Source organism: Eretmochelys imbricata, chromosome 5 (assembly GCF_965152235.1).
Source record: "Eretmochelys imbricata isolate rEreImb1 chromosome 5, rEreImb1.hap1, whole genome shotgun sequence".
Taxonomy (NCBI): domain Eukaryota; kingdom Metazoa; phylum Chordata; order Testudines; family Cheloniidae; genus Eretmochelys; species Eretmochelys imbricata.
Window position 1 is genome coordinate 105043954 of NC_135576.1, and position 25554 is coordinate 105069507.

Sequence of the window (25554 nt, forward strand, 5' to 3'; positions counted from 1 at the left end):
ATAAATCTAAACTCAGTGAAGTAGCAGTAACCAGCTTTGCTGTATTCCCAAAACAGCAACAAGATAGTGACGCAGGAGGGCACTGACATATCTAGCACTCTCCCGCTGTCTCCTGAGATCACCACTCTCATTCTTTGCATTGGAAATCAGCTTTATACAATTGAACAGAAAAAATAAGAAGAGACTTTATTTTTAAAAAAGAATGATTTAGTGTAGCCAAAGAAACATTTAAAATGCTAATTGTTTATAAAGAGCAAACAACATCTAAAAAAGGCATCTTATGATTAGAAATAATGTATTTTCTTCATGAAGCACACTGAAAAGTACCAATTACCATGTTTTAAAAGATTCTCATTAATTGACTAACAGAAACAACTATTCATTATGGGTGAAATCCTGGCCCCATTAACTGCAATGGGGCTGGAATTTCTTCCTGTGTCATTCCTAAGAGCCAGGCAAAGTCTGTCAACTCCATGCCCTGGAGGAAGTACAGTTTTGGACAGCCTCAACTAGCTTTACCCCTTTGGAACTGGTAGCAACCTCCATGCTTGCCTTTCCATGAACACCCATAAAGCTTCCCTTGTCCAGTAGCCACAGAGCCTGCTGGTAACAGTGCTCAGAATCTGCCATCAAGCTGGTTGCTCTGTTTAACAATCACCACTCTGCACTTTAAATGTGTTGTATGTTGTGGGGGGGGGGAGGGGGGGCGGGGGCGTTGTCTGGCTGGCCGGGAGAAGAGGACAATGCTTTCTGGCTTGGGGGAAGAGGGGAGATGTAAAACTGCTGGAAAAACAGTCAGCATGGTGGATGAATCACCACCTAGGAATGAGAGGTTTAAAAAGGTCAGCTGGGCCTGGCCCCTCCCCTCATTCACTGGGAACAAGCTGGTTAGCACCCACCCTCCCTCCCTATTTAGGTCAGAAATATGCCTGGTGTTTAGCTATATCTGCTGTGGGCATTATGCTAGCTGCCCCGTTAAGGGGGGCTGGGAAGGAATTTTTCCCTTACCACCATATTGGCAGGTGCAGTGGGGGGGGCCGGGGGGTTCACCTTCCTCACAGCAGGTTCAGGTGGGCTCTGTTCATGCATTGCATGATGGGCAGTAGGCCATATGTCACAACTCTTTATTTAAGTGTACAGCGGATGTTCAGTGCAGGTACTCCATAAATTAAGGCACAAAAGAACGAATAAATGGCTTGGAAAAGGAAATAATGAGAGGTGCTTGGTAATTGAGCAAGCCAGGAGAAGTTCGGGACTCCTCTGATTGGCAGAGCAGGGAGCCAACCTCCCCATCATTATAGTCCATCTTAACCCCTCCTACGAGGGGGGTGGGGGTGGTCGGTAAGGTCTCGGCAAGGGAATTGCTAGAGGGAGCTGGTGTAAGCCCCCCCCAGAATTAGCTGGAATTGGAGGGTCCCAGCAGTGGATTTGCTGGATGGACATAAACGGAAAGGGGGATGGGAGGGGACGCTAAAAAAAGCACTCACCTCTCCCCCCCGCCCGCGAATTGTGGGGGTTTTCACCTGCACTGCACATTTTATCCGCCGGGTTAGTCCCAGACATCTAATAATAAAGTTGCGGCCTGATTAAACCCATATCTAATGTCTCCTGTCATTCTTTCGGCATAGCCAGACAAACCATTTAATGTCAATATTCTCATATAACAGGAAATCAGCTAAGCTTGTACTTCTAAACCATTGCAGCCTTTCATGTCTTATTCCATTAAAAAAAAAAAAGGTGAGTAAATGTTCATTTACCTCTTCACCCTGGTCCCCATCTTTGTAAACCAGTTCATAGCTGGAAATAGTGTCAGAGCGGGGAGGGGTCCAAGAAAGTAATATGCTTGTTTCAGATTCAGGTTCTGCTTTGAAGTTCAGCGGTTGCCCTGGGACTAAAGGGGAAAGTTATACAGTGTTACCCTCTATTTATTTCTTTTGTTCAATACTTATTATTTGAATATTTTGAATCATCATTGCAGTACTTGGCACAATACTATCTTTTGTTTTAATTACTGAACTTAAACAGCTAACTGATGCAGTTGAACTAAGAAATAGGTACAAAGCAAAAAAAGTATACTGTAATATAATGATATTACCGACTTACATTTTATCCTAAATTATTTCAAAGTTCCTCAGAAACTATACACAAACAAACGATACACAAACCACAGAAATGCTGCCATCCTACAAGTAGACTATTGACATCTGTTTAACAGCTTACAGCAGTGGCTCTCAACCTCTCCAAACTACTGTACCTGTTTTAGGAGTTTGATTTGTCTTGCATACTCCCAAGTTTCACCTCACTTCAAAACTAATTGCTTACAAAGTCACACATAAAAATACAAAAGTATCGCAACTCACAAGTACTGTAAAATTGCTTACTTTCTCATTTTTACCATATAATTATAACATAAAGCAATTGGAATATAAATATTATATTTACATTTTAGTGTACAGTATATAGAAGAGTATAAACAAGTCATTGTCTGTATGAAATTTTAGTTTGTTCTGACTTCACTAATGCTTTTTATGTAACCTGTTGTAAAATTAGGCAAAAATCTAGATGAGCTAATGTACCCCCTGGAAGACCTCTGCGTAACCCCCGGGGTATGTGCGCCCCTGTTTGAGAACAACTGGCTTACAGTAATAGTACTCGAAAAATTTAGGACTGGATCTAAAGACTATCATACCAGCTGAAACTGCTTATGTGAACTGTGGCAAAAAAAGTTATGTATGAAATAAAGTAAGTTATATACAAGATGGGGAAAAAATCTTCCAAAAAAGAGCTAAGGCCATTATAGATAATTCCAAATGCAAAACAAGTTTGCTAAACTAGCAAGCAATTAAGTTATTAAACATATCCTTGTCTTTAAGAAGGCGCTTACACACTGAAAAACTGATTTATGCTATATGGTTACTCTTCAAAAATGGCATCCTGAGGTGCCATGTTTCTTTTCTTGCCGATTAACATTTTTAACAATTTATCTCAGTTTTCTAGTAATTAGATTATTTTTCTCCCTCAAAATGTAACTTTGAATCTGATAGATGAGGGGGCGGGGTGGGGGAGGAGGCATTTTCTGGCTCATGTGTCATTTGTCATAAGGGTTATTCAGGCCAAAATCTACTGTCAGTTACACATGTACACCTCCACTGAAGACTATGGGGTTACACAAGTGTAAACGAGGGCAGAATTTGTCTTTACCGTTAGAACATGGGCAATAACTTTGGCACCCAAGTTTGAAAATATTTGGTTATGATTTCCATTGAGAATGCATGAATCACAACAGAATCCAAGCTCATTCTTCCATAGTTGTGCTGGCTTTGCAGGAATAAAAAGTCGTGCACACTTCTTTGGTCAGAAAAATAATCAGCTATTATTCTCAATACACACAGGGAGCAGCTGTGGTAAGTAAGGTGGTCATCATCATCATACAGATAATAGTTTTTCATAATCATTTTTCAGAGTAGGACTGCATTGTAAATTAAAGTACTTTTCTTTTGTACAGCCACAGTCACAGAAAAGGAGGAACTAGCCCATCAGAGAACAAAAATAAAATGTACTTGTTTGTAGTACTTAGCCTCTGCAGATTTTTAGGTGCCACAAGGAAACATTGGAGCTTTGGAGTTCAGAAATCCATTTGGACTTATGATAACCTGTTGGATACGATAGCTAGGATTTGACTTCTAAGTTTTAAATAAGTAGATCGACAACTAACAGGAAATGTAAATTTGCCTGTATAGACTTTTAATAGCTTGTAATTGCCTACCATTAGTCCCCTCTGAAATAAACAGGACAAAATAGAAAGACAAGATGGGATAGGAGAAAAAAAATTTCTCTCCCACTCTGAAGAAATGTGTCAGAGTGAATAGTAATCCAATGTAATTATATATCTTCAGAGAACAAGAATAAAAGCAGAGTAATTAACTTTTTCTTGAAAAGATACCTGGTGTAATAAATGACCACTCAGTGGATATTAAAAAGCTCCAAAGACGTCTTTGAAAAATACTGATATAAGATGTACAAAGGGAAATCACTGTAAGTATGTAAGTAGCAATAGAACCATTTTAATGGGAAATACAAATTTGAAGCAAGGTGCTGGGAGAATTGGACTATTCCTGACTTGGAAACAGGTTCTGTAATACCATCTTGCACTATGGTCATGATGTTGAGTCCAAGTCAGATTGTTGCATAAATGTATGCACAGAGCTCCATGTGGCTGCCTTACAACTCTCTTGGATAGGAACCAACTGGAGGCGGTGATACTTGCAATTTGCCTCCTACTAAATATGGCTTAAAGTGACTTTGGAGTTGTACTGTCGGCCTGCCAAAGCATAATAATGAGCCATGGAGTTCAGAAAGCCATTTGGACATATTTCTTTTTGACATGGATTGTCCCACGTGTAATTGTATCAAATGAAGCAAAAAGACAAGTGGACACTCATTGGGACTTTGCCTGCTCTACAAAACAAAAAGGTATGAAACAGTACTATCAGACTTATGGAAAAGTGCTTCACTTGGATGAGCATGAATATTGGGAAGAATATTGGCAGAGTAACTGAGCAATTATGGTGTAATTCCAATGCCACATTTGGCTGGAATCTAGGGAGAGTCAGTAACATCACCTTGTCCTTATGGGACTTTATGTAAAATAGATTAGAGTCCCTAAAGCCTTATGATTATTTCCCCTGTGAGCTGCAGTTGCTGCCACAAAGAATAAAATTAACCATGTTAGAAATTCCACCTCACAGTTATGGCGAGGTTCAAAAGGAGATCTCATCTATTTTGTGAGACCAACATAGCTGTCTCATGATATTAGGAAGATAGAAGATTTTCGAAGAAATAAGCTATTCAAAAATCTGAACCATGCAGATTAACTTCCTTTCTCCAAACGCATGAAAGGCCAAAACAACTCCATAAGAGACGCTGTCTATAATCTAACCGACAGCTGCAGAAAGTAATCAAGTAGTTTTTGCACAGGAGAAATCAAGTAATCCATTCAGGTCCTGAATTTTCTCCACTTAAATTTGCACAATTTCCTTGCAGTTTCCTATGAAGTTAGGAAAACTAAACAGAACAAGGAAGCCATGCCAACTGGTAAAACGCTCCCCAGGATGGGATGGAGAAAGGTTTCTTGGTTCTCAGTGATCATATGTTGTGAGACACTCATCGCCAACATCTCTCTCCTCAAGGATTTCTCCTTGAAGTCCTTGTTTACTATCTTAAAGCTGGGATTTACTTAAAATGTCATGGGACGCCAACCAGGCAGTGAAGCTTAACTCCACCTGTTTTATTGTTTGTGGCAGATATTTTCAATTTGTACTCAGGCAATGTTTGAATTTGGGGGGGGGCGGGGAGGGAGCGGGAAGCGTTGGCTTCTACACAACTCCACAACAAAACAGAGGGAGCTACAACAAACAAAACCAGTACAATACTGCTGGTAATACTTGTAGGAATGAATCAAAGCCTCAAGATGTTGTATAAGCACAGCCCAAATTGAGTACAAATTAAAAAATACAGTAACTTTTCCACTCATTTCAGGAATGTCACTGTAACACATACATGGCACTTCTTTAGCCCAGAAAAAATGGTGCTCAGCGGTAGCTATGCAAACAGGAACCAAGCTGCATGAGCAGATATCTGCAGCTTCTGATCTCCTTCACAGACGAAAAAGCAACTAAAGAGAGGCAGTTACAGGCTCTGGAAACTGTGCAGGTTGCCTTGCTCCTACTGCTGGGGTGTGTTCTACAACATAGAACTATAGGCTAAACCAAATCCAACTTGTCACATTGCATGATCATCACACAGAGTGGGAATTTTTTTACAGCACTGGTATTTTTGGAGAACAAAACATTTCAATAGCATCTTTTATCCAATGATTTCAAAGTGCCCTACAAACATTCATTAAGATTCTTAACTTCACTGTGAAGTATGTATATTCTTATGTTATATAGAAGAAACAGACACAGAGGTTGTTAGGTAACTTACACAAGGTCACACAGGGATTCATTGACAAAGCAGGTTATAGAGTCAAGAATTAATTGATTTCCAGATCCATTCTCTAACCTCTAGATCAGGGGTGGGCAAACTTTTTGGCCCAAGGGCCACATCTGGGAATAGAAATTGTATGGCAGGTCATGAATGCTCACAAAATTGGGGTTGGGGTGTGGGAGGGGGTGAGGGCTCTGGTTAGGAGTGTGGGCTCCAGAGTGGGGCCAGAAATGAGGAGTTCAGGGTGTGGGAGGGGGCTCCAGGCTGGGGTGGGGCTGGGCATGAGGAATTTGGGGTGCAGGAGGGTGCTCCAGCCTGGGACCGAGGGGTTCGGAAGGAGGGAGGGGGATCAGGGCTGGACGAGGGGGTTGGGGCAAGGTGAGAGGCTCAGGGGTGCAGGCTCTGGGCAGTCCTTACCTCAAGCGGCTCCCGGAAGCAGTGGCATGTCCCTTCTCCGGATCCTACGCGGAGGTGCGGCCAGGTGGCTCTGAACACTGCACCATCCACAGGGACCACCCCTGCAGTGCCCATTGGCTGTGGTTCCCACTTATGGAAAAGTGCTTCACTTGGATGTGCATGAATTGTCTGTGGTTCCCAGCCAATGGGAGCTGTGGGGGCGGTGCTTGGGGTGGGGGCAGCATGCAGAATGGAGACCCCTGCCTGCCCCTATGCATAGGAGCCAGAGGGGGACCATGCCGCTGCTTCCAGGAGCTGCATAGAGTGGCCCCGACCCCCTCCCCGGCTGGAGCCCCAGAGCAGAGCAAGCTCCAGACTCCCATCCCAAGCGGGAGCTCGAGGCCCAGATTAAAATGGCTGGTGGGCTGGATTTGGCTTGTGGGCCATAGTTTGCCCACCCTGCTCTAGATCATGGTTCCTATCCTGGTCCTTTGTACACATGGAAGCATGTCCAGAAGCAAACATAGAAAGCAGCGTGATTCTTAGAGAAGTAGCTTAGGAGTCAGAGGTTCTGGAAGTGGGCATGGAGGATTTAACAGGAGAAGTTACAAGCTGAGTGGAGTTGGAAAGGGCCAAGATTTTGTGTTTGCTGAGAATTTCATAAAGTTGTTCCTAAGAAGCCCTTTCAGTTTAGGAATAAACATTTTTTTCTTTTTTTGTCACTTGATATCCATTTTTGTTAAAATACCACATTCTCTCTGCACAGTACACAAGGTAATTAAAAGCAAACGAAGATAGTTTATTAATCCTGTGTCTGTGTCTACTCTCTCTCTTAACACAGAAGTAACTTGTGTAAATAAGCCTGGAGGTTTCTGACTCCTTAGAATTCTACAGTTTTAAACCTAGAGTGATAATATTGAAGAATAATTAACTAATTAAAAAGTGTAAATGTGCAGTACATTTTGTCAAAAATCTCAAAACCTGTAAACCAACTGCTGTAGAAGTTAATGAACAACTAACAATGCTAAAGTGCAATAAAAATATGATGGTACAAACTCAAAAATATATTAAACATTTACTTGTAGGAAAATAGTTTGATGATTGAAAAAAACAGGAGAAGTATTCCTGGGAGTGTTTATGTGGTCAGTTTATGGTCAGTTATGGTCAGTTTATGTGGTCAGTTATATGGTCAGTTTAATTCTATTGATGCAGTGAAGTTATCTTGTAGGTATTTCACAGTGCCCTCTCCCATACTCAAGTTAAAGGTCCACAGTAACCTGTGCTTCGCATTTCCAGCATTCTTTATAGTATTTTACATTACAAGGTTCAAATTCCCTACTTATTCAGTGTCTCAAGGCAGGTATATTTTTGAGTAGGTCACTTTTAAAAAAAAACCCCACATACCTGCCCAGTGGGTCACTTTATTCAAGTAGAAGGAAGGCGAGGAAGGAAGTGGGGATGCAAATAAACCATGCATACAAAGAATGAATTGAGCAGGAGGATAGAAAAATAACATAAAAGGAATGAGAGGTCAGAGATAGCACAAGAAGAGAGTGAAGAAAACACAGAGCAAGAAGAGAATGCTGCCATGGCTTATAAAACAAAAGTACACATTTTCAGTTTAAAATAAAAAAAATAAACAAAAACAGCCTAGAAGAACAAATAAAAGCAAAACAGAACAGGAAAAGGAGTAGATTAAAAGGAGGAGAGGAACCACTGAGAAAGGGAAGTGGAGGGACAGAACAGGAGAAGGAAGCTGGAAAATGGAACAGAAGAAGCGATATTACTGTGGCTAGCATGCAAAAACTTGTATAAAGGCCAGGAAATCCATGAGTTTCAGCCCAGAGAATTTCCTGTAGATTGCTGCATTGTGTGTAGGGAATGCTACACCGTAGGATCTGATTGCAGGGGTCTGAGGGTGTGGCCCTCTTCACCTAGGGACACCTTTATATCAGCAGGGTTATCCCTGCAGATACTGAGATATGTAAAGAAAGCTGGGGTTATCTGAATGGTTACCTTCTAAATTAGGTCCTCTTTCCCACAATGCAGCATGGTTCTAGGGTGACCAGATGTCCCAATTTTATAGGGACAGTCCTGATTTTTGGGTCTTTTTCTTTTATAGGCTCCTATTTCCCACCACTCCCTGTCCCAATGTTTCACACTTGCTGTCTGGTTACCCTACGGCTCCCTCATCAGCATTATATTACTCAGCAATTCAACTGCCAATTTTAGGGAAGATAGCCAGTTTCTTTGGCACTATTCTACACTGCACCTCCTTGGTGCTCAGCTGCACCCCCACCCCTCGCTCTTTTCCCTGTCCCAAGCCTTGTGGAGATCCAGCTGAATAGCCATGGCATAGACAGCCTTCCCTGAGCTCCCAGACAGGATGCTGCAGGACTATCACTTTCTCTCTTTTGGCATTTCCGGGGCATTTAGCACTGTTTTCTACTTCCTCCATGTCTGACACTCCAGGGAATTTTAGGGCCTTAGGTGAGCAAAATGCATTATTTTTTTACTTCATTTTCATCTACAGAGTTTTTTAACATGGGGCCGTACACAGAGGAAGGAGGGAAGTGATGATGCCAAAATGATTGATTGAACTGGACTCAAATTACTGCTGATGGTTAGGCAAGAAACTAATTTTAACAGAACATTTTATTATTATTACATTTTTGCATGTGTTCGATGTTCATGAAAGGTATCAGAATCTTCTACTGAGCTACAGTATAGAATTGCAAGAATAATTTGTTTATAATTGCATGTTTTTCTCTGCATTTCAATCCTTCTATTAGAAACAGAACCCCCCCCCCCAAATCCAACTCATTAGCTTTACAATAAGGTTTTGTTCAATGTGTAATATAATATTTTCCCTTTTACATTTATTTAAAAGACAGTCAGATATCTGATCTTCCTATAATTTTTCCTTTCCATGCATTCAAATGCTTTCTTAACTATAATGTTCCGTGGTGACTGTACATACACTTTAACGTTCATGTTACATAACATCCATAGCTTAGCATTAACAATGTGTTTTATATAGTAATTTTTTTAAAATGTAGGAGTTTCCCAGAGTTATCTATGCCTCCTGGAATTCCCTGTCCTGTGGAGTGTCTGGTTCTCCCTGCAATGCTCCCAGTCCCTACATAGTGGTTCTTCCTGGTATGGGAAGCTAATAAAAGCAAGATCCTTTGCTCCTCCTAAGTGACTTTCCCCTCTCTGCAGAGTTTAGGAATACCCCTGGCCCTGAGACCCAGCCAGAAGATTGTTTTTATGAGGCGTGCAAGATGAAGGATGCACCCGGAGTCTGCTCTGGCATGTTGGTTTGAGAAAATTAAAAAAGTGAGCATTGTGTTTCAGGGAAAATGTAATAGCAAGTTTTGTAGTGAATTAGCTGGGAATGGGGACCAGGAACCAGAGACATAGTTTACAAGAGGGGCAACATAAATTAGGAGAGAACATCACAATTCAGTATATATATGAATTTGTCCATGCTGAAGTCCAGCATTTGCAGGAGTCACATCATTTAGAGAATATACATGGCTTGATCCTCCAGTCATTGACGTCAGGGGCAAAGCTCCCATTGATGTTAACGATGCAGGATCAGGGTCTTTCTGCACAAACCTACTGATATCCAGTTTTCCCTGTTCAAAAGGGTCTGTTCTAACATTTTCTATGTTGGCTTTTAATAGCTACATTTTTTAATATGTTGGCTATCATGGTGAAAATGTTATCCATTTGTTTCGATGGCATAAAAATCATTATAGTGATGAAGAATTATAATTATTTTTGTTTTCATTTTTTTAAATTAACCTCTGTGTGTTAAACACACAAGTGTTAAAAAAAAGGCAACTGTAAGCTACAGGGATATAAAAGCATGTTAGAGACCAGTCCTTATTCTTCAAAAGGGAATTATTTTAAAATTTCTTCAAAATCTTAAATTGTCCAAGTGTTTATTTGTAATGTTCCACAAATATACAACTGTGCTCTAACAGCAGGTGTGTTAAATTTGATTATGGCAAATATTTGCTTTAATCAATGACAAACAGACTGAAACCCCAACTTTGAAAACTAAATGCAACCCTTAACTATGGAGTTGCTGCTGACAACTTCATAAGGTAAGATCAAGAGGCTTTTCCAAGATTTACGGTGAAAGAACAGAACAACTGTAAATCATAAGAAATCAGGATGTCATCTGCCTGGATTTACTGTAGTTAAAGAAATGCAAGGAAAACAATACCAGAGAACTCAGATTTAAGCTACTCTTTTAAACAATTTGCTGCTTATTATACAACAAAGACAACACTTTCAACTGCTCACAGTTTAGAACCAAATAGTTATCCTCAGACAAAAAAGAATGAAATGTAGACTGCCATTCCATCCTAGCAGTCAAAATCCCCTTTTCTGGACAAGTCACTCCTTAAAATATATATTTGAGCCACTGCTTTGAATGGTAAATGACTTTCTAAGACATGCTAGACCCTCAGCTAGAGAGCTACAATATTTCACCCTGAACCCACTCATGTGAAACTGAACCACAATAAAAGCAACTTGGGATAGTTGTACTACATGCCATGGAAAAATCATCTTTTTGATGAAGATAGAAAAAAGATAGAAAAACCAAATATTTGTGGTCAACATCTTAATTGAATTGTTTCATTCTGGATTAGTTAGATATTAAGCCATGTCTGCTTGAGCTGCAGTCGTGGCTCTTGGGAATTGTAGTCTGCATGCCTTGCGCCATGCCATTATCCTCAGTGAGCTGGGATCCCTGATTGGAGTCTTACATGAGACCCATAATCTCCCCTCTTGCTGAACCATTGAGATGCACCATAAGAGTCCCATAGCCATGGTGCAACATGGGACATGTAGTTTGGGCATAGAGTCCAGCCCATAAAGAAGATTGTGGGCATGAGGTACCCAAACTACTACTCCTATGATGCACCGTGGGAGCTCAGGGGGACAGATTTTAATGAGAACTGAGCTGAAATGTAATGTTTAGATTATGGTTCCAAATCGAAAACTTTGTGTTTTTCAGGGTGTTCAGGTTTTTCATAAAAAGGTAAAATTTTCAATGGAAGCAGACACTTTTTGCAAAAAAATTGTTTATTAGAAAACCCAATTTTTAATTGAAAAAGTTTCAATTAAATTTTTGACCAGATCCACTCAGATGACCGAGAAAGCGAGAAGTAAAACTCAAGATGCCTGTTTCTTTAGCACCATTTTGTCATATTGAACTTGAATATTAATTATGCTGGTGCTGAAAATAAAACCCTTGCAAATGTGTTTCTTTTTCAAAATCCTCAGAACATTTTCCTACCTCCCAATGATCACAATGCACATAATAGAAAAAGGCTTTGAAGGAAACCAAGCTATCATAATGTTGAATGGCACTGCTGTCAATCAAACTCTAGGACACAAATGCTGGCCTCAGTGAAGTCAATTGGAGTTTTGTCACTGATTTCCATGGGAGCATGATTTGGTCCATCAAGTGATAGCTTACACAATTGAAATAGTTATTCATTTGTTTTTAAGTTCTATACAGAGAAAAAACAAACAAAGAACCCCAAACCCAACCACCATTCCAGGTCCTGCTTCTTATGGCATTCTCTCTCTGCGTGTATATTTTTATATATACACACACACATACACACAGAAGAGTGAGAGGGATTCAAGCCACAAAAATGTAGATTTGAATACTCCAAATTTTAGAGGAGGGAGGATATGTATTTGAAGTTTTCATTAATCTCATTACAAAGATGGACCATTCACAAAATTTGGATCTAGATCGAGGTTTGGCGCTGCTCTAAGCTGGAGTGCACTGGCGTTGGAACAATTTGTATAGTGGGGGTGCTGAAAACCATTGAACAAAACTGTAAACCCTGTGTATGATGGAAAATATTTCAAGTTAGGGGGGTGCTGCCATACCCCCAGCATCCCTACTTCCAACACCCCTGCTGGAGTGCTGTATTAGGTCCAGCTTCTCTACCGCTATCCTGTTGATTGAAAATGCTCACATGCGTCCATGTATTTTCCGTCAGGCTCATGCTTTAAAAAGCCTCTCCTCTCTCAAAACTGTTGTTTTTATGAGACAGTGTAAAAATAAAATGTCAGGTCAAGTCAGTTCCCAAAGTGAAAAGACTGGCACTGAGAATCACTCCAATAGCATCATCATTATCATGACTTCATGTTACAGCAACAAGAAGAAACAGCACAGGAGGGCATATTAAGTGATCCAGTTTTAACAGCACAAGGATGCCAGAAATGTTTAAATACATGGAGAACTCCTCAGGTGACTATGCTCAGTAACATAACTTGGGTCAGTCCAACTGGACCACAGCAGGAAATAGTTGCTCTGTAGGAGTTAATGACAAATTCCTACTGACCTCAAACAGATCAGGACCAGGCCCTTCCTGAACAAAATGGTTGAACAGCTTGTTGTGTCTCCATCTAATACAGTCTATCACTAAGCTAGAAAGGGGAGAGCAATATGGCAATCTAAAGACTGGCCTCTGAAAAATGTCACAAATATGTCAAAAGCCAGAATTAGTGTTCACTATCTAAATATACATACAAATATCAATTACATTGCCATTAGGTATATTAGAAAAACTAATGAATAAACTTCTAATTTTAAATAATTTTAAAGACTGTACACACATTTCCCCATTATTATACAGTACTTGCAGAAATTCCAAGACAACGAATCAAATTCTGTTCTCCATTTACACACATGTAACTCCACAGAAGTCAGTGGATTTGCATGCAGGTAAACAATGGCAGAGTTTGATCCAATGCCTTGAGTTATATTTTGGAGACAGGTTTTTCAAAAGTTGAGGGACCTTGAACTTCTACTACAAGAAACTTTGCTAGTTCTAAAAAAATCAACTGACTTACAAGTAGCATTCTATATTTCTAGATGATCACTGAACTATGGCAATATTTCACACATCTTGTTCTAGAACAAAAAGAAGGAGGAGTACTTGTGGCACCTTAGAGACTAACAAATGTATTTGAACATAAGTAAATAAATAAACAAAGCTGATGCTCAAATAAATTTGTTAGTCTCTAAGGTGCCACAAGTCCTCCTTGTTCTTTTTGCTGATACAGACTAACACTGCTACCACTCTGAAAACTGTTCAAGAACAGTAAATAATAGGGAGTTTTTATTCCATAGAGCTACAATAAAATAATTTCTGAAGTTTAGCACAACCAGAATTTCTGGCTTTTGATTTCATAAACATTCTTTGCATTCACTGAGCTTGCTAGTGATTTGATAATAAAATTAACTCATAGACGTAAAGGTCCCGTACACAAACAAAACCTACCTGCAAACGTAAAACAAAGAAATAGTGACCTTGTTTTACCTAGAGCTATGGTGCTTTCTGTTGATGAGTGGGGAAGGGAAGTTTATAAATCAGAAGTGCATGGATGTGCTTCTGTGTACATATACACTGTTTTAATATGATTTTAAACATTTTCAAAATATACAGATATATGTATATGTATGTGCATGTATGTGTAGCATATACCTATTTTACATCTCCAAATCAACGTTAACAAAAATGATCTAACATATGATGCCCCATATACAATCTACATTAAAATCAACTCCACAGAATATTCAAGGACAAGACCAGTAAAAATGCCAGCTAATAACTGCTGGACAAACATGGTGTGGTACTTAGCATCAGAAGTACTGTCTCAGCCAAGCAGTGGCCACAACATTTAGCTTTCTCCACAGTCTCACTGAGAATACTGTTGCTTTGGTAGAATTGTTTGATATTTATACATTGCTGAAAAAGGGAATGGAAGATTTGATGATAAAGACGATAATTTCCTCCATTTTAATGACTGCAAGGACTGTGGAATGGCAGAAAGATGGTTTGTGAATGATGCCTTTTAATAGGCAACATTTTGGAAGATAAAAAGAAAGCTCTGGACATCTCTTGGAAATATTTATTTCCCAACATTCACTCACTCAAATACTCTCTGCCCAATTTCTACATGTATGTAATTTATTCCACCATATTGCAGTCTTACCTCCTGTCTGAGTGATGACTTGAATGTCAGCAGAGAGGGGTCCATCCCCAACAGAAGTAAAAGCAAGAACCTTCACAGAATATGTTTTCTGTGGTACTAAATTTCCAATAGTGGTGATATGGCTGTCAGCCACATTGTGTTTCATCCAGCTGTTGACGTGTTGGGTGGGGTCCATGGTGTAATAAACTCTGTATCCTTGAATTTGGCCATTTGGTTCCTCAGGTTCTTCCCATTGTACTAAAATTGTAGTTGAGCTCAACATACGAGCCTGTACACTGCGAGGTGCACTAGATGGTGCTTGTTCTGAGGTCCTTGTTGACACTGGCTCACTGGGTGGGCCCCGTCCAATATTATTTACAGCAACTACCCTGAATTCATATTCTGAATATGGGCTTAGACCTGCAACACTGTAGCGCGTTGTAGCCACCCCATCAATTTCTTTATATGGTTCCTCAGAGTTTTTAGGTTTATGTTGGATTATGTAGTAAGAGACTGGTTCAGGGTTCCCAGAATCCCAAGTCAACGTTATGCTTGTTGCTGTGCTTTCCGTCACCACAGGAGTTCCTGGAGGTTTGGGTAAGGCTAAAAATAATACCATAAAATTAAGTTAATAAATAGTACATACCAATCATTCTTTACTCTTAACGTGTGATATGAAATCAAACAAAGCAAATCATGACATGAAATGGGTTGAAATGTAGTTGATTTGGGCAGGAGCTACATCCCCTATTTAGAATTAGGAAATCCAATTGTTTAGTACTGTTATTTATTCCAGAAACTTAACAGAGAACACAGAAATATCTCATATCCCACATTAAAAAAGGTCTTCTGATATATGGCACAATAATGATTTTTACCATAGATCCACTAAGCACCTGCACAAGAACAGCCGTGCAGAGAGAGAGCGTGCACTGTTAAGGCTTGATTTGCAGAGGTGTTGGATACCTTCAGTTTCTAATGAACTCAGCAGGAGTTGCAGACAACCAATAACTCTGAAAATCAGCCATCAAGTTTTTAACCATTGCTGCTTTTGAAAAGTATACGGCCCTTGATTTAGCTAGAATGAAGGTAGCAAAACACAGTAATGAAATGAGAGGTTGGCTTATCTACTAATATTATTGCTGCCTGAATCGGTAGTTTATAATTTTAGTAATGCAGGAGTAGGCCAGATAGATGGACTAAATTCAAAGAACATTGCAAACAAGGACACGTTTTGAAGTGCAACTATACTATAAGGGCTGATCCTGTAAGGAATTGAACTGATCTCTGCCTGCAGTCAGTATGAGATTAGGGGAATCAACACCTCATGGGGCATGCTCAGTAATTTGGTACTGGATCTTATGTACTGTGTAGTGAGTTTAGGCACATCCTTGAACTGCACCACCCCAGGAGGCCTTCCAGTCACAATTCTTGCTTCCTCCTTGCTCTGGATGGAAGTTAACATCAGCAGCTAACTATTACACACTTGCTTCAGGTGCATTGGCCAGTGAGTGGGGAGCAGAGCTAAGATTCTCCCCCTACCTCACTCCGTTGTGTTTATGTATCCTGAAGAGGAAGTAAGTAGGTATACAGCACTTATTGCTGTGTGCCTGGATTCAAGGTCCAGGTAGACTATTCAGGGTTTTAAGGGGGTTGTTCTCATTTGCTTTTACTTTCTTGCATAGGCATGTACTCCAAGTCAAAAGTCGAGTCCTAAATAATTTTCTGTGGCTATTCTTAAAGCCTATTTTCCCTCCAAATCACTGCTTACTGCCACAGTTTTCCAGAATCTAAGAAGTCTGTTAAACAATTATCTGCAAAGACAATTATAGAACCAGTTTCACTTAGCTGCATAGTGAAGCACAAATGTATTGTAAATTGTGGAAAAGTGGGCACCATTAATTGTACGCATCTCTGTTACCTGTATTGCTTGTGCAGTGTCTACCCATGGTGAAAACACATCAGCCTACAAAAGCTTCCGCCCAAACCCTATGCTTCTGTTTCTTACTTTCTGTCCCATTCACATTGCAGTTTTGTTCATACAAAAAAAGAGAAGTTGTTATTGCTAAGGAAAACCCACTATTTGCACATGACAAAATAACAATGTTTGTTTTCGGGCTTCCTTTTCTCTTTCAACAAATGAGATTATGCATTGAGTAGGAGAATGCAGAGGGAGCTTTCACTGCCCAGGAAACATGCCCAGAAGTTAGCCATAGTCTAGATCTACATTTTCTTTTGGACTGCCCAATGAAATATTAGCATTAGCCAGGGGGTAGCTCTATCAGCAGGCAGTGGGGCAGGACACTATACTTGGCATTAAGAAGCAATAGAGTTGGCCCTGCTCTTAGAACCAGCCCTAAATCATTCTGCTCTGCACATATCTCAGGGCATCACCACTTGGGCATTTGAGTTGCACAACCCCTGTGTGACATGGACATAGGGTTACCATACATCCAGGTTTTCTTGGACATGACCTTTTTTTTTTTGTAGTCCACTCTCCATCTGGGTGGAATTTTGAAATAAGGGTCAAAGTCTGGTGTTATTGCAGAGCAAACATTATAGCTCAGAATGAACCCCAATCAGTCTGCTTCCCAACTGGTCCCTCCCTGTATCCCCAGCTGATTGGACCATTCGCCTGCAGCCCTGGTTCCCAGGTCTTTGAGGGGGCCCTGCAGGGAGATGCTGACTGACAGCTGGTGCTGTGTCCTGGGCTTGCAACAGCCGCCCTGCCACTGTGACAGCGAACACCACTGCCCTCCACCTCCACTGAATACTTCTGCCACAGGTATGCCCTCCAGCATCCCCCAGTTACCCTTCCCAATACATATACACCTCTCCAGGACCCCCACTCTACCCCCCTCCAACACCCCCTTCTCCTCCAGCATCATCTTTTTGGGAACCTGAAATATGGTAATCCTACATGGAACCCCTTGGCAAAGGGTCCCCTGTTCTTTGCAAAAAAACTCTCACTTCAGACCAGACAAACTCACACACCAAACACCTCTTAAAGACATTTGGCCATAAAGAATAACATACAAGGTATCTACAGAGAGCTTGTAATTTGTCAAGATTCTTGATCATTGTGAGATGTACAGACAGGTAATATTTAAGGAATAATATATTAATATTGAAAATATGCTTTACGGACTTGGAATAGAAATTAGTCATCAGGAGATAATGTGTCTTGGTGATGGCCCATGTGGGCAAGGGGGAGTTGTCACCCTGCCCCATTTGGCTGGTGATATAATGCAAAGCTCAATTGTTTAGCCATATGCAATAGTAAGATTTTGATTGGTAAACCTTCAGAGGCAACTATCAATACCACTTGAAGATGAAAAATGAGCTTTACAACAAGGGGTTTGCCCTGTCTGTGATATAGAAACAAAAGGCTGTTTGCAGTATAATGCAGAAGAGGGAGAAGCACTATCCATTCACTGACGAAACCACCTGTGGATGGGAAGTGCTTTCATGAACATATGGATCTTGATTCTTGAGAAACCATCCAGTTGTGCAACAGACTGAACTTTGCGGGGTGTGGGGGAAATCTACTTTATTAGACCAGAAAAGATAACTATTGATAAGTATAGGCCCAGGTTTACAATTTATGATTTAGTTTTGTATTGTAAATATTTACTTGCATCACCCTCTCTCATTTCTAGATGAAATTTTATTCTTTCCTAAATAAATCTGCTTTTGTTTTATTGTAAGTGCTCATAGCAGCAGTGGTTTAAGGTAAAACTGGGATACATGGTACCCTTGGGTGCAGAAGGTTTTCTATGAGTAGTCAGTGTCAGGGCTGGAAGTCACAGGAGAATGAATCAAAGGGACTCAGAAGAGAAGAGTGTGAGGGGGGATTTGATGGCAGCCTTCAACTACCTGAAGGGGGGTTCCAAAGGATGGAGCTAGGCTGTTCTCAGTGGTGGCAGATGACAGAACAAGAAGCAGTGGTCTCAAGTTGCAGTGTGGGAGGTCTAGGTTGGATATTAGGAAACACTATTTTAGGAGAGTGGTGAAGCACTGGAATGGGTTACCTAGGGAGGTGGCGGAATCTCCATCCTTAGAAGTTTTTAAGGCCCGGTTTGACAAAGCCCTGGCTGGGATGATTTAGTTGGCGTTGGTCCTGCTTTGAGCAGGGGATTGGACAAGATGACCTCCTATTATTTTAAGACAGACTTCCTCTCACTGGACACAGTAGGTAACAAGGTGACTTACAGTCCTGGGTGCCGAGCACAGTTACACCCTACACTACACACTTCTGCTACTTGAAGCCAGAATTTGGCCTAAAGCTAATACAGATCATCTTCTTCTTTAAGGAAGTTATCAATTTTTAAGAACTGTGTCAGAAAAACAAAGAACAAGTCATGTCTACATATACACAGATTATATATGTAAAGTACCTTTGACAGTTATCTGTGCTATTGCTTCTATAACACCAAGGGTGGACATAGCAACACAAGTGTAGTTTGCAGACTGCCTGACATCATTAAGCTCAAGGACATTCCTCCCTATTGGCATATCATCTTCGGGTGTCAGATCTTCAGCCCCCAGCATCCATTTCACATATGGCATTGGTGACCCCACGGCAACACAGGTGATGTTAACACTCCCTCCTGGCATGATCTCATGATTGGTAGGTGGGATAGAGAACCTTGGTGGGACCCGGCGAACTGGAACAAAACACAAAAAAAGTAATAACATATACAAAAAGGGAAAATGAGTTTTGCATATAGACTACATGAACTGTACAGACACAATTTAACATTTTAAACATGTTATTCCAATTTGCCAAAAAATAAAATATACAGACTACACAAGTATATTGTCTGCACACAAAGTAAATTATACTATATTTACTTGTTGATATCATTAGACACATTCATACAAAAGTTGATTCAGACCTACTGGGGCCCACAATTGACTAACTATATACTAACAATACACAAACACCATGCAAAAGTTACACACACACACACACACATATATATATATATGCATGTAGTTTGTGTGCATATATATATAGATATATATAATATGCACAGAAGAAAACTGGAGGGTTAACAGCATGCTTGAGTTGAGTACCAAAACCAACTTCAATGCTGCGTACTTCCAGTTGATGTGAATAAATGTGCTGGACCACATTGTCACATCACAGCCCTGAAACACATCACCTACAATACACTGAAAGTGCAATTTGATTTGCTTTCAGACTCAAAGTGGATGCAGCCTCAAGACCTCACACTAACACTGAAACAAACATAGAAAAATATATATAGTCACAGGAGAAGAAACAAGGCAAAACCAGTATGAGTACTGGATTTGGTCATGCAGGCAAGCAAATGACAGAATCTGTAGAGAATCATGCTCAGGAAAATGTTGGAGAATCAAAATTACAGAAAGAAACAAAACTGCTAAAACCAAAAAGGAAAACTTATTAGGAGAAAGAATAAAACTAAAAACTGGGGGTTGGATGGGTTGACAGAAACAGGAATTTAAAGGAGGATAGGGTTAGAGGGAGGAGGATATTAGATTAAGCTCAGGTTGTTATGAAGCATCTGTTAGGTGGGGCCACTGGGGAAAGAGCAGAACATTTAACATTCAGGATTCTACTGTGTTTGCATGTAAGGAAAGCAAAGTAAACTACTAGGATTAGTCATATTAGAGGTTTTCTATATTCAAAATGTGGAGCAGCTGATTGAAAACACATAGCAGGATATCGCATTAACAGAATAGTTAATAGTTAGGCAAACACAACACCGAGAAAAAATTACCAGGCAACAATAAATCAGTGTTCCTGCTTCAGATATTCTCTGTGTGTGCACATATGTGTGTAGGAGGAGGCAGAGGGAGAAGTGACAGAGAGGTAGGTTTGTATTTAGGCCTTTAATTGGACAAAGTACTCCGCACTGTATTTATTTGAGGTTGATGAACCAGAAGCTAATCGTAAAACATTATTTTTAATCAGTAAAAAACAAAAAATAAAATAAGGCACTATGAGTAACAGAATAAACATTGTATTAGTTTGAAACCTTTCTGCTGGATTTAGTTAAATTTTGGTGAACTACTATTGACTCAAGAGGGACTTACTGCGATGGCCTCGTGAGTGAATGACAGGCATGGGGAAACAAGCAAACGGCATAACATGCCTTCAGCAGCCAATTCAGAGGCCACACAAAGCAAGAAGCAGGCAATGTGGAATTTGTAGTATCAAACAGAATTGTTTTAAACAGAGGGGAGTTTAGTTTTCATGCTTGGGCTGCTTAGAGAAGCAATTGCAGGGAAATCATTCTTGAACAGCAGGCATCAATATAAACAAGAAATTAAAGGAAAAGAAAAAAGCAGGAACACTGACCAAGTTTACCAAACCTTAGTGTTAAAAGTTACAGGTTGCCATGCACCCAAGTTCATTCTCATCATGCACAACAGTTAGACATTTGCACGAATCAAAAGCCATGACCAGGGCATTCTCTGCTTAAATATAACGTTAACTTAAAAAAGGCCACAATGCAGCTACATTCATTTCATTTGTATTCTTTGTTATTGGTTTAATTAATAGTTTTGTAAGGTGGGTAAAAAGTAAAAAACACACCAACCTTCTCGCAGCTCTGAGGGATGTAGGGGGTTTGATGCAGAACACAATGAAATGAGGAAAGGAGAAAAACAAGGGAAACACAGAGAGAGTAAAAAGGCCATATCAAGGCTTTCAACTGCTACTTGAACATCTTTATTTGCTCTAATTAAACCTTCCTATGTCAGCTTGAAAAGTTAGCAATTTCTCGCCGCTATTACGGTGTTAGAAACAATAGCTAGCATTATTTTGAAATTTTCCTTTGGATAAAAAAGGTACACATGCTTCATGCAGTACAGGAAAGTCAGTATTTTTTTGAGGGAGGGAAAAAGGATCAAACAACTTTCTAAGGATGCCATGAAACTTTTCTTGGGCCAAAAAACCACCCAAAACAAAAAAAAAAGAAAACAAAACAGGTTGATTGAAACATTATTTCTCACAAAAATTTCAAGATCAAGCTAGATATTTTTGGTAAGATCACCCACACTACAGTAACGAGCTTAAAGCTGTTTCAGCTTTCACACATATTTTCCGCATCCCCTTAATTTGTAGACATATATATATATATATTATAGGTATTGAAGCATAGGCTTTATATTGTACAGAAAGCTACATGAACCAGCTGTTGGAAATACTGTCAAAGAGGAACCACTTCTTTCTGTTTGAAATCAAAAGAACACTTTCACAGATTTTAAAATTAATCATTTCTATTACTGTACAGGGAAATATGAATGTATCCTCATAATTCATACCTGTCATATAGACAAGCAATTAATTTTTAAAGTACAGCCAGCTTCATTCCTGCAGTGGCAGGGATTACACTTTTCTGATAATGTTTAAATAAAATATTTTTATATATATATATGTGTGTGTGTGTGCGTGTGTGTTTATATCCCCCCCGCACATGATAGATAGATAGATATAGATGTGTGTGTGTAAAGAAGAAATAAAAAAGGAAGAAGAATATACAATTGTGCTCTGCATATATTATTTTAAAGTTTGAAGCTTTTCCTTTGCAACTCAGCAGCAGAGGTTATGTAGACATACACCCCATTGCCTTGGAGTTACACCCAGAGCTGATTAGTAGCATACCAAGCAACTACCTCAGGAGTTTGAAAAGAAAACACAAAAGAAAGAAAAAAACCAAAATAATAATAATAAAAAAAATGCAAAGCACGGGTCTAAATCAATGCAGGAAAAATAGAAGCCAAGATGTAAAAGTGTAAATATACTTACAAACCTTAAGTCACAGGATAGATTGAACTCAAGAGTGCTTTTTAAAAAAATCCCTGTCCTCTAGAGTCTAAACTTTTAAAACATATTTAGTTACTGTTACTTTTACCATAGCAGTGTGTTTATTACTAAGTTAACTGCACAGATCCTCAGAGTATCTCAACACCCCCTGAGCCTGAATGAAGAGTGGATGCCAGGGTTATGTCATTCCTACCTCTGACATATAGATTGGCAGGGGCAGAATAGCGTGTACCCGCACTGTTGGTTGCAACACACTCATATTTGCCTTGGTCAGATTCTTCACTCAGTTCAATTTGGAGGGCACCTGTATGAATATAAAATATATAGCCAAAGACATGGTCAGAGAAGGTTTTCTAGATCCATAATTATACACCGCTTAACAATACGAAAAGCCCTGTATGCGAAGGTCCACTCAACGTCGGTTCATTTTCTTGCTAAGGTGCACAGACAGAAAATGATGCGATGAAAAAAACAAAGATTATTTTTTTCACATCATCAGTGCTAGCACAGGAAACAATTTGCATTTGGCAGAAAAAATCACTTTTTAAACAATACTTTTTTTCCCCCTCGACCATTAAAATGAAGATGGGTGAGACTGCTTCAAGGAAGTATGGCTTTTAAATAAAACAAAAGAGATTAAGTTGTTGGGTTGTTCTATTTTTCTGAGTTTCTTTATTTTTTGTAACAAAAGTAGTGCAAAAGGTGGTACTCTCAAAAAAGACAGGACAGGTTTCAAGAAAGTCTTCTGCTGAAGAAAGCCAAAAATGTGCAGCAAGAACAAAAAAGCTGCTTAAAGTGTTAAAAAAAAAAAGAAACTGCATTAGTCATTCATAATTATCAAAATATTCTCTTAAAGAAATAAAACTCCCTTAAGACATGCAGATTGGTAAGAAAAGAAAGACGGTTTGCCACAACTTACAATCTTTTAGTACGTTTGCTGAAAAACAAAGAGCAGTTGAATTAGAAGACAAAAAAAAGTTTAAAAGCATGGTCTATGCCAACAAGGAAGAACCAACCAACCACTGCTGAGGACCTCAGGAGGGCCCCCCCTAAGACACCCATCAAAATCCACGAGTGGGATTAGCAGTGTGGTGTCACAAAACCCAAGAAAAATACAAAACAAGAATTATAAAAGAAGTGAACATTTTTTGTCAAAGTATCAAAAACCAGCAATACCATACACCACCAAGAATGACGACTCATTAACCTTTCATTTCCAAAGCCTGAAGATCAGAAGATCCAAAAATCCAGAGATGGGGTAAATCCAAGAAAAACAAAAAAACAAAAAACAACAAGGGAAAAAAAAAGCATTGCTGTAATTTTGTAGGGGGGGAAAAACATTTTCAACTTTATGAAGTTAAAAGAAAAAAAGAATTGGAGAACAACAAAAACGAAAAACCTTTTTTGAAAGATAAAGACAAAAAGAAGATATTCCATGTTGTCTTCTGCATGTCTGCAACTGTTCTCCAGACCACCTTGCCTTTGGTCCAGAACAAGAACAGCTAAGGAAGAAAAAAAATGATCTTTTTTTTTTTGTTCTAGTTGAACAAAAAAAAAAAAAAAGAAAGAGAAAAGAAAAAAAGAAGACGAAGAAGAAGAAGAAGAAAAAAGAAAAAAGAAAAAAAGAGGGACAAATGGTACGCTGTGACTGGGCTATGGCCAAAAGACCTGGATATGCTTCCTTTGAAGTATATCACAAATTAAATATATCTTTTTCAAAAATGAAGAAACAAAATAAGGGAAAGGAAAAGGGAAGTGGAAATAAAGGTCACAACATGAGAATCACTGATCATAACCAAACAGAATAAAGGAAAAAATAAAGATGATGGACATTTCTGTGTTGTTGTTTTTTAACAGGACAAAGATGAGAAGGATGAAAGGACAGAAAGAATGAGTAAGATCATTCTGTGAACGTTAGTTCAGCACTCTTACCTCTTATTGGTGTACCACCTGGGTGGATAATATGAATGCAAATAAGATTAGAAAGAAGAAGCATTAGTACGAGAAGAAGGAGGCTAGGGCTTTGGAAGAAGAATCAAATTAGATTTACAGAATTAAATAAGGTCTTAAAAAAACTTGAATTACTATACTTTTAAAACAGGAATATATTAGATAGTATTATTAGATTATAAAAGCAAGTTGCACTGTACCACAAAGGGCAAAGGCCACAAAAAGCAGCATTGCCACTCTCAGAGAAGCATCTGAGTTCTTAAGTGTTTGGTTATAAAGGGTTAGAAATATATCGTATATGCCTCACATCCTTAAAGAAATACTTTACAATAATGTATTTAATACATAGTTTAGGAAAATATTGGATATTCTATTTAAGGGTGTGTATATATATATATATTCTCTATATATATATAGATAGAGAGAGAGGATACACTGAAGTCTATCTGGAAACAAATACTGCAGTTTAAGTTGGATTATGGCATTCACTGCACTCTATGTGATACTTGTGTACTGTTTCTTCTAGACAGGTGTTGCTATGATCGATACAACATTTCTGTGGAGGTGTGTGTGTGCGCCACTACGGAGATCTGGTGACTACACTGACTGTTAGTAAAATGCATGCCATGCATTTTAAGAATAATAATCATCATAGTAATATAATAATAATCTGAATATGGAAATTAGTGGGGGTGAAGTGCGCTTCAGAACTAAGCACTTACCAATAGATTCTGGAGATTTAAATACGGAGAGAAGAAAGACAGCATAAAAATATTATTATATTCCTTATAATTTGGCACAAAGTTTTCAGTTAAAACTTTATATACTAAATAATCTACGTCACATGTGAAAATTAATTCTTAATTTACATTAACAGTAGGTTAATTTACACAGTTCTGCTGACAACAAGCAAAGAGTCAGTTAACAAGACGATTTAACATCACAGGACAGGTCAAAAGCTGAGAATTCTGGGAAGACAGGTGATTAAACAACTTAGATTCTACAGCAATATCACTATCATTGCCAAGGCAAAAGGCTTATTATCGCCCCATTATATTATTTGGGGATAAGCTTTAAACTTAATGAATTTAGAGTTATCTTTTTTTTTTTTAAATCTAACGAGAGCAAAAGAATAAACTAAGGTGGGAAGGATGGGGGGTGAAAGGACTATTAGGGAAGTGCAACGGGCAAAGAGAGAGAAGCAAAAGCTGGAGTCTACACCAAAAGCAGGCTTCTGTAGATCCAGACAATGTAGGATTCAGAAAACTTTAGCGTGGGCGCACACTACTGTGGCTAAATGTGTTGGAAAAATGCTCAGCCAGCAAAAAGCCCTTTTTTCATAGGTTACCCAAGGACTTTTTTTACCCACCCACCCTTTTTTC

General features: G+C 39.2%; 1 protein-coding gene across 1 annotated transcript in view; it reads right to left on the bottom strand.

Annotated features, from left to right (window-relative positions):
- PTPRD (protein tyrosine phosphatase receptor type D) overlaps nt 1–25554 on the bottom strand; it is a 409661-nt gene that overhangs the window by 169726 nt on the left and 214381 nt on the right. The window contains exons 5-8 of the mRNA XM_077816430.1: nt 22416–22526; nt 18801–19070; nt 14425–15006; nt 1758–1891 (exon numbers count right to left, since the gene is read on the bottom strand). Of these exons, the coding sequence (XP_077672556.1) occupies nt 1758–1891; nt 14425–15006; nt 18801–19070; nt 22416–22526 (1097 nt within the window). The remainder of the gene's footprint in view (nt 1–1757; nt 1892–14424; nt 15007–18800; nt 19071–22415; nt 22527–25554) is intronic.